The following is a 20,397-nucleotide window of genomic DNA, read 5'->3' as shown; positions in this document are numbered from 1 at the left end:
TATGATCATCTCCATAGACGCAGAAAAAGCATTTGACAAAATCCAGCATGCATTTATGATAAAAACCCTACAAAAAATTGGAATAGATGGTCTCTACCTCAAACTGATAGAAGCCATCTATGAAAAACCAACAGCCAATATCATCCTAAATGGTCAAAAACTGAAATCCTTCACACTAAAATCAGGAACAAGACAACGATGTCCACTATCACCACTCTTGTTCAATATAGTTCTGGAAACATTAGCCACAGCAATTAGACAAGAGAAAGAAATAAAAGGAATAAAGATAGGAAATGAAGAAGTCAAATTGTCATTATTTGCAGATGACATGATCCTCTATATAGAAGACCCCAAGAACTCCACCAAAAGTCTTCTAGACTTAATAACCAAATTCAGTCAAGTAGCTGGTTACAAGGTCAACACACAAAAATCAATAGCTTTCTTCTACACCAATGACAGACTCACTGAGAGAGACAAAGGGCAAATAATTCCTTTCACAATAGCATCCAAAAAACTGAAATACCTAGGAATCATCCTAATGAAAGAAATCAAAGACCTCTTCTCTGAAAACTATGGCACTCTGAAAAGAGAGATTGAAGATGATATCAGAAAATGGACAGACATCCCCTGCTCCTGGGTAGGAAGGATTAATATAGTGAAAATGGCCATACTCCCAAAACTGCTATATAGATTTAATGCAATTCCAATTGAGATCCCAGCAGCATACTTCATGGACCTTGAGAAAACAATCTAAAAATTCATTTGGAGCAAGAAGAGACCCAGAATAGCAAAAGCAATTCTAGGTAACAGAGACTTGGCAGGGGGTATCACAATCCCCAACCTGCAAGTATACTACAAAGCTACTATGGTAAAAACCACATGGTACTGGCAAAGAAACAGACTTGAGGACCAGTGGAACAGATTAGAAGATGCAGAAACAACTCCAGACACACTCAGCCATCTCATCTTTGATAAAGGAGCCAAACACCCTCACTGGAGGAAAGATAGCCTCTTTAGTAAATGGTGTTGGAAAAATTGGGCTTCAACTTGTCAAAGATTAAAACTAGACCTGTATCTCTCACCATGCTCTAAACTAAAATCAAAATGGATTAAAGATCTAAATATTAAAATAGAAACTCTGAACCAGTTGGAACATAGGTTAGGTAGAACGCTTGAAGACATCGGTGTAGGAAAAGATTTTATGAACAAAACCTCAGTTGCCCATGAACTAGCACAAACAATCAACAAATGGGATCTCTTCTTATTAAAAAGCTTCTGCACAGCAAGAGAAACCACCAGCAGTGTGAAGAGACAACCCACAATGTGGGAAAAAATCTTCACCTGCTCTTCCTCAGACAAAGGTCTACTATCTTGAATCTATAAAGAACTTAAAAAGATCAGACCTCCCCAATTTAAAGACCCAATTGAAAAATGGGCATCTGAAATGAACAGACATTTCTCAGACAAAGAAGTAGAAATAGCAAATAAATACATGAAAAAATGTTCAACATCACTGGTCATTCGAGAGATGCAAATGAAAACAATGCTGAGATTCCACTTCACTCCAGAAAGAATGGCTGCTATCATGAAATCAACCAATAACCAATGCTGGCGGGGCTGTGGGGAAAGAGGAACCCTGCTCCACTGCTGGTGGGAGTGCAGCCTGGTGCAAGCACTGTGGAAATCAGTATGGAGATACCTCAAAGAACTGGGATGGGAAGTCCCATTTGGCTCCACTATTCCACTGCTGGGGATCTTCCCCAAAGAATTAAAAGAATCATACCACAGTGATATATGTGTGCCCATGTTCATAGCAGCGCAGTTTGTAATAGCTAAAACTTGGAAACAGCCCAAATGCCCATCAACTGGAGACTGGATAAAGAAAATGTGGATTTTTTTAATAAAATGGAGTACTACTCAGCCATAAAAAATGAGAAATTAGAGACATTTATAGCTAAGTGGATGCACATTGAGGCCATACTCTTAAGTGAAATAAATAGGACACACATGTGTAAATACTGAATAGTTTCTCTGTTGTGAGAATCTGAAAGTGTAAATAAGGACTAAATGTATAATAGATAATGTGAAATAGGAAGAAAAGGGGCAAAGGGGAAGGAAGTGGGAGGGCTAGGGGAAAGGACAGAAGGGAATGGGATTAATATGAGAAAATGGAAAAATAGGAACAAAATCTTTGTAAATAGGGAGGAATGGAGGGGTTGAAGGGAGGGCTGGGCAAGGGTGAAAAATAAGAACCAAGAGAGACTATGTAAAGGTGCAAATTTCCAATGATGAATGTCATTATATTGTACACCTAAAATGTACCAATGATTAGAATGGATAATTGGTAATGTAAAATAGGAATAAAAGGTCCAAAGGGGTAGGGGTAGTGGGAGGGGCAGGGGAAAGGAAAGAAGGGAAAGGAAAAAATGCTGAGAAATGGAAAAAATGGAAATAAAGTCTTTGTAAATAGGGAAGGGTGGAGGGCATGAAGGGAGGGCTAGGAATGGGGAAAAGATAAGAACCAAGATGTATTATGTAAAGGTACAATTCCCAATGAGAAATGTAATTGTGTTGTATACCTACAATGTACCAATAAAATAATTTAATCCAAAAAAAAAAAAGATACTGAGATGAGATAAGACATGCACTCACATAGCTTCCTACCAGTGAGAGGCCCTCTGTAGAATCTGCATTGATGGTACCCACAACCTCCAAACCTAAATTTGATATATTTTGGATTTCTCTTGCTATTGCCTCTTGGTTTAGTACAAATCAGGCTCGCTTCATTTTTGGTTGTTTCAAGATCTAAATATAAGTTGCTGCAGATAACACCATTAAAAATTCAGTCAACTATAGCTGACCTTTTGAAGAGTTAATTAAAATTTCTCTTAGTTCTGTATCAGAATTGAGGTTTTACTTTTATTTATTGTTTTAATCAGTGATTGTGACTTTTATGAATAAGGAACTCCAGAGATAGAAGCTAGGCTATTGATCTGGAGAAGGGTTTGAATCTATTATTTGTGAGTGGAAAATTTTTTAATGTTGAATTTGGTAAATACAGGAGTGCCTAAAATGATAAGATGGGTGATTGTAAATATTCTGCCAGTGTCAGAGCTGCCTGATGTCATGACCTGTAGAAACAGCATGAACGGTACCTAGATCCCAACGCAGATCTAAGCTTTTGCCTAATTTAATAACTTGCAACTGAGCCCAGAGTTCAACCACAATGGAACCATGTTTATGAACTAAAGGGTGGTACTTGGCCAAAAATGTGAAGTCAATTTCTTCTTTTATCCCAAAGAATTTCTTTTGAAATACGCTTAAACTGCTTTTCACTTAGCAAAAGGATGACTTTGTGTATGCCCAGAGTTGTTTTGTTAATGGTCTGTGCAACTGTACTGGTTCCATTTTTAGAGTAATTTTGAGCCAATATTCCTATTTATATTGTGACTCTCAAAATTCTTGACTCTCAAGATACTTAATCCCAAATCCTCTCAGCCTAGTATTTCTTCTTTTTCTCTTTTTAACCTGCCTGAAAACTTGTTCCTCTATATACTCATTCCAAATTCTTCTCTTTGGAACTAACATTTTGAGATGCAGAGTTGTACCTTTCTTACATCATTAAGGTTTGTTTCTAGGATTGAATTCATGAACAAAATATACATATAAAGATTTACTCCTATCAAGAAAAATTCTGCAGAAGATCTTATATGGCTGTGGTGAAATTTGAGCCCAGTCACAGCCCACTTCTCTAGCTTTTCTGAGTACTGTTATGCTGACTCTGAGCTGTCTGTCCCCTTAGACATAGGCAATTGTTGAGCATGTCCAGTGGGCCAGTCCTTTGGGGAGCTCTGGTTGCTAAAAATACCAGTTGGCTCAGCATATTCAAAGTGCCTTTGTCATTCTCAGAGTATAAAATTGCTCCTTATCTGGAGACCTTACTGACAAAGTTTGGGACACTTTACTTGAAACTCATCTTTTTATCTTTGGAAAACTTAAACTTTGTAGTTCAATCATTCTCTAAGAAAAGGGGCAAAAACCTTAACAAAAAAAGGAAAAAAAAAGGCTCAAATCCATGCAATTAAGAATGAAAAAGGTGAAGCCACAACAGATCCAGCAGAAATCCAGAGGATCATCAGTACCTACTTTGAGAACCTGTACTCTTCTAATAAAATGGAAAACACAGAAGAAATGGACAGATTCCTAGATACATACGAATTGCATATTTGTATAGAAATTCTAAACACCCCAATTACAATGAGTGAAATTGAAAATGTAATAAAAAATTTACCAACAAAGAAAAGCCCAGGTCCTGATGGCTTCACTGCTGAATTCTACAAGACACGTGGAGAAGAACTATCACCATTGCTCTTTAAACTCATCAAGGAAATTGAGAGGGAAGCAAGACTTCCAAATTCTTTCCTGGAAGCAAGTGTTACTTTGATTCCAAAACCAGGGAAAGACCCAACCCAAAAAGAGAACTACAGACCAATCTCCCTAATGAACATAGATGCAAAAATCCTCAACAAGATACTGGCAAACAGAATACAGAGGGTCATCGAGAAGATCATACACCCTGACCAAGTCAGATTTATCCCAGGGATGCAAGGATGGTTCAACATATGTAAATCAATAAATGTAATACACTATATTAACCGAGTCAAGGACAAAAACCATAGGATCATCTCAATAGATGCAGAAAAGGCGTTTGACAAAATCCAGCACCCATTCATGATAAACACCACAGAAAATTGGAATAGAAGGTCTTTATCTCAATCTGATTAAAGCTATCTATGAAAAACCAACAGCCAACATCATACTAAATAGTCAAAACTGAAAACTTTCATGCTAAAATCAGGAACAGGACAAGGATGCCCACTATCATCATTGTTCAATATTGTTTTGGAAACATTAGCCATAGCAATTAGAAAAGAGAAAGAAATAAAAGGAATAAAGATAGGAAAGGAAGAAGTTAAACTGTCATTATTCACTGATGATATGATACTTTACATAGAAGACCCAAAAAACTTGGTCAAAAGTCTTCTACACCTAATTGGCAGATTCAGTAGAGTAGCTGGATACAAGGTCAACACTCAAAAAACAATAGCCTTCTTATACACAAATAGCAGACCCATTGAGAGAGAAATTTGGGAAATAATTCCTTTTACAATAACATCTAAAAAAATGAAGTATCTAGGAATCAATCTAACAAAGGAAGCAAAAGACCTCTACACTGAAAATTACAGCACTCTGAAGAAGGAGATTGAAGAGGATATAAGAAAACGGAAAGATATCCCTTGTCCCTGGGTAGGAAGAATCAATATAGTGAAAATGGCCATACTTCCAAAACTACTATATAGATTTAATGCAATGCCAATTGAAATTCCAACAATATACTTCACAGAACTAGAGAAAACAATCCAAAAATTCATTTGGAAGCAGGAGAAACCTAGAATAGCAAACGCAATTCTGGGCAACAGAAGCATGGCTGGGGGTATCACAATCCCCAATTTAAAACTATACTACAAAGCTACTGTGATTAAAAACAGCATGATACTGGCAAAGAAACAGACCTGAAGATCAGTGGAATAGATTAGAAGATGCAGAAACAACTCCAAACATACTCAGCCACCTCATCTTTGATAAAGGAGCCAACCACCCTCATTGGAGGAAAGATAGCCTTTTCAATAAATGGTGTTGGAAAAACTGTATTTCAGCCTGCCAAAGATTAAAACTAGACCCATACCTCCTATCACCATGCAGTAAACTAAGATCGAAGTGGATTAAAGATTTAAATATTAAGACAGAAACACTAAACTTGCTAGAAGATAAGTTAGGTAGAAATCTCAATGACATTGGCATAGGAAAAGACTTTATGAAGAAATCTTTAGTAGCACGGGAGCTAACACAAAGAATCGACAGCTGGGATCTCATCATATTGAAAAGCTTCTGCACTGCAAGAGAAACTACCAACAGTCACCACCATTCCATGCTCCTAGGGCAGAGAAGCTGGGACAGTCCCAGCACCCAGAAGGAAGCTCCCCCGCTGACATTCCACACTCCTAGGTTGGAGAAGGTGAGCCACACGGGTGCCAGAAGCACCCTCCCCACTCCGTGGAAATGAGAAGACATGTAAACAAGCCTCAAAAAGAGACTTCCGGATCACCAACAGCAACCACAAAGGGAAACAAGATGAAACAATCTGATACTCAACTACCTGGACTCTCTGAACTTGCAACAAAGGAGGATCTGGGAAAAATGAAATCAGAAATAATTACTCAGATAACAGCAAAGATTGTGCTCATAGTGCAAGATATGATTAATAAATCTAGAGAGGACACAGATAAAAAAATAGAGGATCTGAGGAACATGATGGAATCCCAACATAAGAAACAAATGGAATCCATAAAACAGATGCAAACAGATTTCCAGGAGATTAAAAACTCCATTGAAAGTATGCACAGCAGAATGAACCAATGTGAGGATAGAATTTCAGATATAGAAGATAAGATTGCAATTAGTGACCAGGAAAAGAAAAATTGCTTTAAAATTATAAGGGAACACAAGAAATCAATCCAGCAGCTGCTACATGATGCAAAGAAGAATAACATAAGACTAATTGGAGTCAGGGAAGAAAGAGGAGAGACTGTAGATGACATAAAAAAACTGTTCCCAGAAGTGATGGCAGAAAACTTCCCAAGCAGGGGAAAAGAACTTCACACACACATAAGTGAGGCATATAGGACTCCAGCTAGCCTTGATCAAAAACAATCTACACATAGGCATATAATAGTTAGGATTCCAGAAATCCAACAGAAGAACAAAATTCTACAAGCAGTGAGAGAAAAGAAACAAATCACATACAAAAGAAAGCCCATCAGAATCACAGCAGACTTGTCAATGCATACCCTCAAAGCAAGAAGAGCTTGTAGTGAGGTATTTCAAGCCCTAAAGGAGAACAGCCTCCAACCCAGATTGATGTACCCTGCAAAACTATCTTTCAAAATTGATGGAGAAATAAGATACTTTCATGATAAAGAGCACCTCAGGAACTTCATGAATACCAAATTGGCACTCCAAAAAATTTTAGACAATACCCTAGGAAAAGACAATGAGGATCACAACCCCAGGAAGCCCAGCAGAATGAATCCATTGGGCATGACAAATTAAACACAAAGGGGGAGAATCGAACAAAAAGAAAAAGTCATGACAAGGTTTTTAAAACTTTTAACTTCATCTCCCTAATGAGTGTATATAACTCAATCTTGTTATTGTACTGATTAGTAATTTTCTGATTCTAGTGTTGCACACCTTTCCTTGTGCTGCACTGGCTATTTATCATCTTCTTGTGTCTACTTTTTAATTGGGTTGTCTATTAATGAGCTGTAAGAGTTCTTTATATATTCTGGTCATAGGTTATATGCATTGTAAATATGTTCCATTTAAGGACTACTTTTCATTTTAATGATGTCATTTAAAGTTCTAAATTTTGATGGAATCTCATTTATCAGTTTTTTTCTTTTATACATCATATTTTTTGTATCCTAGGTAGTTCTTGCCTACCCTAAATTCATAAACATTTTCCCTTATAATTTCTTCTTAAAGTTTTATACTTTTAGGTGTTCATATTTAGGTTCATAGATCCTTTCAAGTTATTTTTATGTATGGAAATAAAGGGTTGAGATTAATTTTTTTATATACAGATACCAGGTGTTCTAATGCCGTTTTCTGAAAACACTATCTTTTCCTCGGCTCTTGAATTGAGTTTATATTCTATAAAATGCTAATGTTAAATAATCTTTCAAAACTCAGTGGACCATATATGTGTGGTTCTATTTCTAGATTCTCTGTTTTATTCAAATGATCTATATGTCTTTCCTTACACCAACACTGCCTTGATTACTGTAGCTTTAGAAGAAGTCTTAAAATTAGGTACTAAACATCTTCCAACACTGTTTTTTGTTTGTTTATTTGTTTATTTTTAACTTTTCTAGGTCCTTTGTACTCCTACATAACTTTTAAATTTCAATATCCAATTCTTCATTTATAGCAAGTATACACAGACCTGAATTTTTATATATACCCTATGTTTTCTAATCCTGCTAAATTCAAATACAAGTTCTAGGGGCTCCTAGAGATTTCTTAGTATTTTCTCTGAAGATGATCATTTCATCTACATATAAAGATTTTGCTTCTACCTTGCCAATCCTATCCTAATTGTGTCATTTTATTGCCAGACTATTTGGGTGGGGCCTAGGTTTCAGAGTTTAATGGACAGATAAAGAGTAAGCATATCTGCCCTTGTTCCCCACCTTAAGGAGAAAGCATTGTATCTTCTCCATTCATATAAGGCATTCTCACTGGAAGTATGGAGTACATGTCTTTAATCTGTTGAGAAGGTTCTGTTCTACTTCTAGTCTCCTGATAGCTTTAACCATGAACAGCTGTGGAATTTAGTCCAATACTTTTTCTCCAACTAGTGACAGGATCATGTAGCTTTTTCCTTTCCTCTGTTAAAATGATAACTTTTGGGGGAGGATCTTCCAAAGCTGAACTAACACTGCCATCCCTATAACAAAAGTACTTTCTACATCCTGCCAGATCTGACTTCTAATAGTTTGTTTTGTTGAACAAATTTCTGTCTATGTCATAGTTTTTCCTTCTATCATCTTTATCCAGTTTTAGGATTAGCACAATGTTGATTTCCTAAAATGAGGGGAGAAGTGTTCCTTTTTTTTTCTGCTTTAAATGTTTGATATAATTTATCAGTTAAAATGTATATGAGCCTGTTGTTGTCATATAGGTAGGTTTTTCAAGCTAGGAATATCCTTTCTTTAATAGGTGCTATTCAAATTTTATATTTACTCCAGAGTTAGTTTCATTAATTTGTCTTCCAAGGTACTTCTTAGAAGTTGTCAAATTTATTTCAAAACAGATTTTTGAAATATGCCTTCTATATCCTTTTAAATTCTATAAAATCTGTGGTAATGTCTCCTAGGTCTTGATATTTTAATTTTAAAAATGTGTAATTGATATTGTGTAATAGGAAGTAAAGGTCTAGGGGGGTGGGGGAGGTGGGAGGGGGGAGAGGAAAGAGGGGAAAAATATATGAGAAAGGGAAAAAAATGGAAACGGGATCTTTGCAAGTGGGGAGGTGTGGAGGGGGTGAGGGGAGGGCCGGGAAAAAATTTAAAAAATAAATAAATAAGAAACTACCAACAGAGCTAAGAGACAACCTACAATATGGGAAGAAATTTATAACAGCTCTACTTCAGACAAAGGTCTACTATCGAAAATATATAAAGAATTGAAAAAAATCAGACCCCTCAAATTCAAAGACCCAATTCAAAAATGGGCCTCCAAAATGAACAGACATTTCTCAAAGAAGTAAAAACAGGAAATAAATATATGAAAAAATGTTCAGCATCACTGGTCATTCGAGAGATGTAGATGAAAACAACTCTGAGATTCCACCTCACCCCAGAAAGAATGGCTTCTATCAAGAAATCAACCAATAACAAATGCTGGTGGGGGTGTGGAGAGAAAGGAACCCTTCTCCATTGTTGGTGGGAGTGCAGACTGGTGCAACCACTGTGGAAATCCGTATGGAGAAACCTCAAAGAACTAGGACTACAGGTCCCATTTGACCCAGCTATTCCCCTGCTGGGTATCTTCCCCAAAGAATTAAAAGAATTGTACCACATCGATATATGTGTACCTACGTTTATAGCAGCACAGTTTGTAATAGCTGAAGTTTGGAAACAGCCCAAGTGCCCATCAACTGGAAACTGGATAAAGATGTGGTTTTTTTTTTTTATAAAATGGAATACTACTCAGCCATAAAGAATGACTAACTAGAGTCATTTATAGCTAAATGGATGCATATTGAGGCCATACTCTTCAGTAAAATAAATAGGACACACATGTGTAAATACCGAATACTTTCTCTAGTGTGAGAAACTGAAAGTGTAAATAAGGATGAAAATGATTAAAACTAATAATTGATAATTTGAATTAGGAAAAGGTCCAAAGGTGTAGGGGTGGCAGGTGGGGAAAGGGAAAGGAAAGACGGAAAAGGAAAAATTATGAGAAAGAAAAAAATGGAAACAAAGTCTATGTAAACAGGGAAGGGTGGAGGGGGTGAAGGGCGCATAGGTAATGGGAAAAAAATAAGAACCAAGATACATCATGTTCAGGTACAAACACCCAATGATAAATGTAAATGTATTGTATACCTAAAATGCACCAATTAATATATAAATTTTAAAAAGCAAAGGGGCAAAGGGGAAGGGGAAGTGGGAAGGGTGGGAAAAGGAAAGAAGGGAATGGAATTAATATGAGAAAATGAAAAAATGGAAACAAAGTCTTTGTAAATAGGGAGGGATGGAGGGGTTGAAGGGAGGGCAGGCGAATGGGGAAAAAATAAGAATCAAGAGAGATCATGTAAAGGTACAAATTTCCAATGATGAATGTCATTATATTGTATACCTAAAATGTACCAATAAAATTAATTTTTAAAATTCCAAAAATAAAATCCAAAAGCCAAGAGTTTTTTTTTTCAAATACATTGCAGTTTAAAAGTGAAAAACAAAAAAAAGGAATTGGGATGTGTTATGTACATGTACCAACTCCACACAAGGAATGTAAACTTTATGTACTGCAAACACGTACAAAGAAAAAGGAAGAGGGTTGGGGGGAAGGAAAAAGAAAAGGTATGAAAAAAGGAATTAAGATGTGTTAGGTACACAAGTGTGCTACACCCATGTACGCATAAACTAAAATGTTTAATATGTATTTAAAAAGCTGCTCCCAACAGTTTTATTTTAATCAATTTTGAAATGATAAATACGATGTGTATACGGACCAGTTTTGTACTTTGCATTTCTGTACACACACATTTTATATTGTAAGATGTAAACTGTCTTTGTTGAACGAAGCAGCTCTTCTTACCGAAGTTACTGCATTTGGGTTGGCTTTAGACCTTCATAAATCATGTAAATAAGATTGGTGCTTATTCCTAACCACACATGATAAAAATATCTTGGGCCTCACTGAGGTTTCTGGAGCTTCAAGGTCAGTAGGCTGATACTTTGCAGAGCTGTGAATTCTTGGAAGTTTCTTTCCTATCTTTAGAGTCTCTTTAACTCCTTGGTTCACTTTGGAAAGAGCTTCACCTACCCACTCCTCTCCCTCCTGTCCCTCCTTTTGCCATTAGAAAGAATGGATCTGTTAATGTAATTTATTCTGGTGGGTGATGACTAGTGACATTTGGGAGGAGCGAGTTCCTGTCAGGGTATTCTGGGTTATGCCTACAGTTTTAAAATACCTTCTTAAGGCCTTGTTTCTTGCTACAGGAACTTAAAGCCAATTAACTAGAAAGTGAGTGAATACTTTAGGGACCTCAGAAATCATGCTAGCTTCTGAGAATTAACCTTTTAAAAATCCTTCAGAGGTTATGGGGGTTGGCAAGGGAAGTTGGACTCGGCTGTATCTGGTGATTCCATTCCAAAGGCCCCTTGACAGTACCTTGAGAGGTGGGTACTAAGGGCTGACTTGGTGCTTCTGAAACTCCCCTGGGCTCAGCCATGTTTGAAGACCCTTTCCATTAAATATTTACTGGGCTGGAGGGAGTGGTGTCGGAAACACAGGAGGGCATATCAAATACTCTGACTTCCAGGAGAAAATATCCTGCTTGTCAGAAACATAAGGCAGCTGACAAAAAATCTATAGTAATCAACCATGCAAATTGTGGAATATCTTATATCTCTGTTTCTAAAAGTTAACCTTTTTCATTTACAGAGGAATAACAAGCCATATCCAAGTAATCCAAGCACTCCGTTCCCCCTGATGATTCGGTTGTGCTATACAGTGTTCTTTTGGGAATTCCTCCTGGGCCCAGACCCAGGCCCATTCTGCCCAAGTGTATTTCTCTCCCCACTTAACCTTCCTTCTTTCCTGACAGGTAACATACATGTTCATTTCAATTTCTGACCCAGTTACTTATGTGGTATTGAGTGAGAGTTTCAAATGTAAGATTCCTTTTAACTTCCCTTCCCTTCCTTCCATCACCCACCACTTTCCAAATAAAAAGATCCCGGAAATAAAAATAAAAGATCCTGAAATGTACCACTGTGCTTTCTTGCTGTGTGATACAACCTTGAAAAAATGACACATGTCCTTGGTACTCCTCCATTAATAGAGGTTTTAGAAACACATACTCCCAGTATCCTTTATAAACATCTTTCAACCTATCTCTTCGCAATCCCAGTGAAGTAGACACTGGGGGGTTATTGATGCTATCCTCCAAGCCAAAAACTCTTCCTCATTAATTTTTTATAAGTGCAAACAGACAAAGAATGGAAAAGTAATAAAATCTTTTGAGATTTCTGGTTTTTGGGGGCTCTACATCCATAGACACACTTCATATTCATATCAGACCTAGTCAGGTGATGCTCTTATTTTGTGTTTTTTCGTAGCAGTGCTGGTGGGGAGGAGATGTTGCTGCACCTGGGATGGTTAGGGAACATGCTCAACGTCACAATGCCAGTAATTAAGAGAGCAACATGCTTTTAAATGTTCTCTGGTTACCTTATGAGTATATACTATGGATAGGGTTGCAGGCCATAACTAAGCTTCATTTCCAAAGGAATTGAGGCTAGAGTAAGAAAACAATGGTTTTTTAAAATCAATAAATTGTAAATTATGTAGCCTTGTGCCTGGCACATAGCAAGTTCTTGGTAAATTCTAGCAAGCATTATTGCCCCAGTATAAAGTCTTTCAGAACTTTCTTTCAGAGAGAATATAATGATCCATTATTTCTTCCTTGTGAGATGTGATGTTATTGACTTATTGCCGCTGGGCTTGGCACGTTGAGCCCTGTCTCTGTTTATTAATGTGATGGGGTTACTTATGGGGAAGAAGAGTCCCTGCTGTGTGCTGGCAACAATTATCAGTGCCATTGTGAGTCTGCAGGAACCTATTGCTAGCAAGTGCTGGTTTCTTTCTTTCTTTTCCTTTCTTAAAAAAAAAATCCCATTACATAATTTAGCAATCATTTTGTTCCATAGCAAGATGAAAAGAATTTAGCAGCCTTTAGCTGGAGCTGAATGGGGAAGCAAATTATGGAAATCACTGACATTAGTGCCTGGCTAGAGTAGGATTGTTTCCTACTGAATATTTGAAAGTGTTTTGTCCGATCTAATTTTGAAAGACTGGAGTCACTAGGCTTCTACTGCTTTCCTGGGAAGCATAATTATGTGGCCGAATAGAGCTCAGTGGTGGGAAAGTCCTCCAGCCGATAGCAGAGCAATGGATGCATTCATAGGAGGTCCGGTAGCTGTGTTTTTCAAAATGGGATTTGGAGAAAGAGCACAAACATGTTTTGCTCACTTGAGAAATATTCCACCTGCTGATGTTGAGCCATGGTTTGCTACATAATGGAATTTTCTTTAACTTGCATTGTACAAGATCCCTCAGAACACACAAAAGTAGAAAGAGCAATATAATAAACACTCATGTGCCCAAAACTAGTTCCAGGAGCCTTCAACAATCAGTGGCTAATCCCACTCCCATCCACATCCCCATCTACTCCCTCAATATTCAGAATGTTGTACAACCATCACCACTATCTAGTTCCAGAATTTTTTATCACCCTCAAAGGAAACTCTCTACCCATTAAACAATTACTCCTTATTCCCCTTTCCCCTAGTCCCTGGCAGCCACCAATCTGCTTTCTATCTCTGGATTTGCCTACTTTGTATATTTCATATAAATAAAATCATATAATATATTGACTATTTTATCTGTCTTCTTTCACTTAGCATGATTATTATGATTCATTCATGTTAGACTATACGTCGTTCTTTTTCGTGGCTGAATACTATTTCATTGTGTGGCTATAACACATTTAATTTGTCTATCATCTGTTGATAGACATTTGGGGTATTTTCACCTTTTGTCTGTTATGAATAGTGCTACTTTGAACATTCATATACAGGTTTTCATTTGAACGTCTGTTTTCAATTATTTGAGTATCAACCTAGAAGTGAAATTACTCACAAGCCAATTGCCACAATGACCGCATCATTTTACACTGCCATAGAGAGTTCCAACTTCTCTGCATTTTTAAAAGTAAAGTCATCTTGTCATTGTAAAGTGGTATCTCATGGTGGCTTGGATTTGCATTTTCCTAATGACTAAAGATGGTGAATATCTTCTCATGTGCTGTTAGTCATTTGTTTGTCATTTCTAGAGAAATGTCTGCTCAAGTCCTTTGCCCATTTTTAATACTAATTGCTTGCCTTTTTGTTGTTGAACTGTAAAAGTTCTTTATATGTTCTGGATACTAGACCTTTATCATATATGATTTATAAATTTTAAAATATTCTATGGGTTGTCTTTTCCCTTTATTAATAAAATATTTAATTGGGCCAGGGATTTAGCTCAGTGGTTTCACTGCCTGCTGCGCAAGCGCAAGGACCCGAGTTTGATCCCCAGTACCAAAAAATAATAAAAAAAATAAAAAATAAAAAATAAAATATTGAATGCACAGAAGATCTACTTAGATGAAATCCAACTGTTTTTTCTTTTGTCACTAGTGTTTTTGTTGCTATAGCTAAGGAAACATTGCTAAAATTCAGGCCACAAAGATTTACCACTGTGATCTTCTAAGAATTTTATACTTTTAACTTTTATATTTAGAGCTTTGATCCCTTTCGAGTTGATTTTTTGTTTAAGGTGTGAAGGAATGGTTTGACATCATTGTTTTTTTGCATGTGAATATTCAGTTGTCTCAGAATCATTTCTAGAACAGGCCATCGTATAGTTTTATTCATAAATTATCAGCATATTTCCTTAAAAGGTAACTTTTTTCACTTAACCAAGGAACTACTGTATCACTTTTTAAAATACCGTATTTCTCTAATATCATCAAATATTTAAGCATGTATTCAAAGTGGGAATTGTTGCAAAATTTTTAACAGCTATCTCTTTTAAAAATAAAGGCCATCTATTGCAATTTGTTGGTATATTTTTAAAGTGCTTTTAATTCTATATAGGTTTAGTTACATTTCTCCTTTCTTATCCATTATAACTTACTTGTTGAAGAAACTTATTTGTCTGGACAAATTTCCTTGTCTAGATTTTGCAGATTACATCCCCACAAGGCAAACTTGGCCCTCTGGTTTCTATAAGTTGGTGGGTGGTTGGATCTGTAGGTTTAAGCAGATTCAGGGTTTTGGCAAGACTGCCTCTTAAGTTACATCAAAGTCTTTTACCAAGAGTCAAATAGTATTTTTTTCTTACCTTTTTATGTTATCAGCCATTGAAGATCACTACCTAAGTCTGTTAGTTTGTTAATAAGTACCTATCGTGATATCCTAACTATATTATATCTTCTTCATTTATTACATGGAACACCTACCTCTGTGAATAACAGCTTTCCATATTTTATTTTGTATCACAAAGATAGTCTCTCGTTTAGAAAATAGATTATTTCAAGACATACTTGGTCATTTAAGAAACTATTTGTATTATAACTAATGTTGTAATGTCTTCCCACCATGTGAATTGTGTAAGCACTGTATCACTTTAGTCATTTCTGTGCATGCAAAATAGTTTAATTGATTTTATCTTTTAAACAAAAATATTTTAGGCTTCAATTTTTCCCAGTATAAACTCTTCATTCTTTCTCTATTTTTACCAGCTTTCAAATAATAGGTTATTTTCTTATAATAGTTTCATTTTTGGTCTTGGGAAGGGACATTATTAATGTCCTTAATTAAGCATATTCAGCGTGTAGACATTGCTGTTATTCTTGTCAGTTCTCAAGATGTCCTATCTGACCACAAAAAATCTTTTCAAATTGACCTCTGAGTTTTGGACTTGATTTTTGACAACTTCCTGGCTATTACTAGGTATGATCAAAAAATATGGTGACTTTAAAAAAGAAATTATTCAGTAAAAGACATATTGCCATTAATCTTCCTCAAAAGGCTTCTTCTCTCTTCAAACACATTTATCCCATCATTCTTGCCACTTTCTGAAGCAGTTCTGGATGTCAACTTTCAGGAGTGTCTTCAGTTGCGTTGTTGTGGCTGCCTCAATCTCCTAAATAGATTCAAAAGATTTATCTTTCAGAGTCATTTTGACTTTGGAAAAGAGTCAAAAGTCCTGCAGTGCCAGGTGCACTGAATAAGGTGGATGAGGCTACACTGTAATGTTTTTACAAGGTTTTCTTTCCATTAGATGGAACTGGGCAGGAGCATTACCGTATTTTTGATCACCCCCTCAGACACTCCCAAAAGAAGACTTCCAGAACTGCTTCAGGAAGTGGCAAGAATGAAGGGATAAGTGTGTTCCAAGTGAGGGCAAATATTTTGAGGGAGGAGTAATGGCAATGTGTCTTTTACAGTAATAATTTTTTAAAATGTAAACATTCACCATATATTTTGACCACAGCTCATACATATGGGAATTTTCCAATCTTAGTTGAAATATAGTCTATTGTTGCACTTGCCCAAATTTCTCTACACAAGCTTTAAGCCTTTACCCCTCCCCTGGCTCTTTGGAGAAGATGGGAGGATCTCATAAGAAACCTGGCTTTTGTGGAATCCTAAGTCAAGTCAGGACAGGCATTAGAAACTCATCCATAAAACTCATGTCATGTGTTTTTATTGAGTTTCTATTAACCATGCAGAGAAAAAGAAACCACAATTCGTACTCGAAGATTTTGCAGGCTGGTGGCTGTCTTTTAGTACCTAGTGACATAGTGCTGATATCAGAAATGTACATTTGGATAAAGCTAGAACCAATAGTGTGATTTAATTATGCCTCTGTTTCAGTTCTGTCTCTACTGTTAAGGCAGAGATTGATTACTAATCACTCTGGGTTCTTTTTATATAATTATGAAAATCAAGTTAAGTACCTAATAAGGTGACATTTGTTGAGGACTATATTTGAAGAAAGAGAAAGGATGGAAATGGATGTGCATTTCTAAGCCAAGAAAATGGATGTGAAAGTACGTAGATTGGTTTTCCTCTTCTAATCTTTCCTGTTAAGTAGGAGCAATATTTATGTGCTGCCTATTTTATAAAGTTGCTGAGTACTCTAATGAGTTTATATTTATAGAGTGCTTGGAGCTTTTTGGATGAAAGGTGCTAAATTAGAGTTTATTGTTTATTGAATTTATTTGGTGTGTCCAACCTCCTGGGAACATTTGCTGAAGTTAACTAAAAACAGATAGTCCTACTCTGACAGCTTACAGTGGCACTTACAAATCAATAACATAAACAGTGTGCACTTCCATTGTCCTAACTTGTAGCTACACAGAGAACCACAGTTCTTCTGCCAGGGAAATGGTCCTAGGTCCTTTCCTTTTTGTAGGAAAGATGAGTTAAACTGCTTGGTAGAAATACTCAACTTCTCAACTTTCTTTGAGCCACCTACCACTCTCATTTTTAAAGCAGTACTTTAGAATATGGATATTTCCCCCAATTTCCGACTGCAATTTACAGATTGAAATTTTTTCTTTAAAAACTCTGCTTTCTGTAATTTTGTCAAGAAGTTAGGACAAAATTTTCTTTTATATGTTGTTTTATGATCAACATTTCTTTGCAAGAATATCATTTCAAAACAACCAACTAGAATGACATGCTTTCTTAATTCATCCTGGTGGATGCTGTGAGATGTAATCATAGTAATGGCTTGTTTGTTGTCTTGCCAGTTGGTGATGGAGTTTTGTGGCGCTGGCTCTGTCACTGACCTGATCAAAAACACGAAAGGCAACACGTTGAAAGAAGAGTGGATTGCGTACATCTGCAGAGAGATCTTACGGGTAAGTGACAAGTAGGGACTCGCTTATCTCTCAACACCTTTAAGCAAGATGTCTTGGGAGGTGTTTTGCTTTGTTCTGACCTTTGAGTGCAATTCATAAGTGTAGCAGAGATCTCTTTAAAGGTTTATTCTAACAGTGATGGTGGTGGCGATTTGGTGTACAGGTCTCCCCTGATGGAAGGAGAGCCATTTTTGACAGGCCTTGTGCACATCATTTAAAGCGTCGACACTGGTTGATTTCCCTTAGCAAAGTATTCATTGTCAGTGGTGTTCCCAAGTAGAACTCTGATTTGGGGTTAAAAAGATAGTCTCCAATTTAGAAAATGGATTATTTCAAGAGATATTTTGATTGGTCATTTAAGGTATCTGTTTGTATTAGATACCTTAACTTCATAACTAAAGTTGTAATGTCTTCCCACCATGTGAAGTATTTAAGGAGTGTATCACTTTAGTCATTTCTGTACATACAAGATGGTTTAATTGATTTTATCTTTTAAACAACTATTTCTTAGCCTTAATCACTTAAATCGATTGGACTAGCTATCCAAGCTTGCCTGTTTGCCCAGTTTTATCCACAAATCTCATGATCAGACAATTGAGATACTAGTATCATATTCAGTTAGTTTATTTCAGAGAGAAGAAGGTAATTGGGCATATTTTATTTCATTTATACTAGTATAATTTTCTCTTGCTGATAATATGAAGGCTATAATACATCTACCAAGCTTTCTTACTAGCTCTGCATGATGAAGATAGGACTTTCGGACATCAATTATATCCAATGGATGGATGGATGGATGGATAGATGGATTGATGAAAGAACATTAAGGAAGGAAGAAAAGAATGCAGAAAGATGATGTCTAATGATTAAATGTAAACCAGATTAAGCAAAAGAAACAGAACATGAAATTTTAAAAAGATGGCAGTTGACAATAGCACAAAAAGTCAAATATTTAGGAATAAATTTATAGAAACGAGTGAATGACTTCTGTCTTAAAAACTACAAAATATTTGTAGCACAACAACCTTAAAAGAAGAACAAATGTAGACGATTTAAGTTCACATTTATCAGAATTTATTATAAAACTGCTAAATAGTGTTGCCATAAGATTAGATAGCAGCCAAGGGAACAGAAGCTAGCATCCTTGAACAGATTCATGTCATATGGACACCAGATATTTGACAACACAAATGCTGCTCTGGATGGGGAAAGGGTGCCTTTATCAGTAAATAGATTTTGGTCAGTCCACTAATAAAGGCATGAACATAAAGGCATTGACATCTGCTTTGTAACATATAAAAATTCATTTCAATGAATATAAATGTGAAATACAGAAAAACCAAAGTTCTTAGAAGAAACCATAGAATAATACTTTTATATCTTGAGTAGGCAAAAAAGATGCCTTAATGTGAGGGCCTGGTTAAATCAGGTTAGTTTTCTGTGCAGAGACAGTTGATGTGTCTGTTATAAACTAGCAGTCCTCACTTCTCACAGTGCTGTGTGAACTGCAAATTATGCATGTGGGAAGCAAACTGTATTCCATGTGCTTTGGTGGTATCAGATCTGATATGTAAGTATTTTATTTAACCCAGAGCCATGCATTGCAAGGGCTACATGTATATTTCAGTTTACATTGATTATTCTCCTTTGGTTTCAAATGGTACTATGAGCATATGAAGGACATGAATATAATTCTGAGAGTATCTCTAGGTGAGTTTAATTTGGAGGGATCATGAGCATTCAAAATAGATTATTTGTGTCTTGGTTTATGTTCCCATTAACTCTTTCGCTTCTCCATCACTCCAGGGGCTGAGTCACCTTCACCAGCATAAAGTGATTCATCGGGATATTAAAGGGCAAAACGTCTTGTTGACTGAAAATGCAGAAGTTAAACTAGGTAAGAACAGAATCTAGAAAGCCTAAACACTGCTAGAATGGACAGGATTATTTCAATAGATTTTTTTTCAAATTAGTATACATCTGTCACTGGATTTGGAGAACACTGACATAAAAATGGAAAGGAAAATGTTTTTGTCCATTTAAATTTTTTAAAAGCATTTTGAGGAATGGATCATACCTGGTATGATGAACAAAGCACCATGCTTAATTAATGTATACTTGAAAAATTTTTAGTAAAAATTAGAAATGACAGACCTTGAAATTATCTCCTGCATCTGTTTATATTTTTGCTGCTATGACAGAACACTGATGACCGGTTTTTTCATTGAAAATATCCATAGTTAGACTTATGTAGGATAATTGATTCCTCCTATATTCCCATATATTTAAGGTAAATTTACATTGATTTTATTACCTAAGGTAATCGTACAAAATGGATGCTCAGTAGTCTAGGTCAGTCTGATTATCCCACTTCTGTCTACCAGAGTAAGAAGTAGGGAATCCTTTTGTTTGGCATATCCATTAGTGCCCTTGCCACAAATCTAGGATTGCCCAGAGAAAACAGAAAACTCCTACATAAATTTGCTTGCTTGAGCATGAGTTGACAAATACCCTATAGTATGCACAATTTGTTACTTAATAAAGGATTACTGTCCATATGATCA

General features: G+C 36.2%; 1 protein-coding gene across 6 annotated transcripts in view; it reads left to right on the top strand.

The window, feature by feature from the left end:
* Positions 1 to 20,397, top strand: part of Tnik (TRAF2 and NCK interacting kinase) — a 397,016-nt gene that overhangs the window by 256,173 nt on the left and 120,446 nt on the right. For all 6 annotated transcript variants that reach the window (XM_004834596.4, XM_013071572.3, XM_004834595.4 and 3 more), the window contains 2 exons: positions 17,723 to 17,833; positions 19,640 to 19,730. In XM_004834596.4, coding sequence (XP_004834653.1) covers positions 17,723 to 17,833; positions 19,640 to 19,730 — 202 coding nt within the window. The remainder of the gene's footprint in view (positions 1 to 17,722; positions 17,834 to 19,639; positions 19,731 to 20,397) is intronic.

Source organism: Heterocephalus glaber, unplaced genomic scaffold (assembly GCF_053883595.1).
Source record: "Heterocephalus glaber isolate CG9 unplaced genomic scaffold, H.glaber_assembly_v1.0 deba00001504, whole genome shotgun sequence".
NCBI lineage: Eukaryota > Metazoa > Chordata > Mammalia > Rodentia > Bathyergidae > Heterocephalus > Heterocephalus glaber.
Note: the sequence above shows the minus strand (reverse complement) of the source record. Positions and strands in the feature narration are given on the sequence as shown.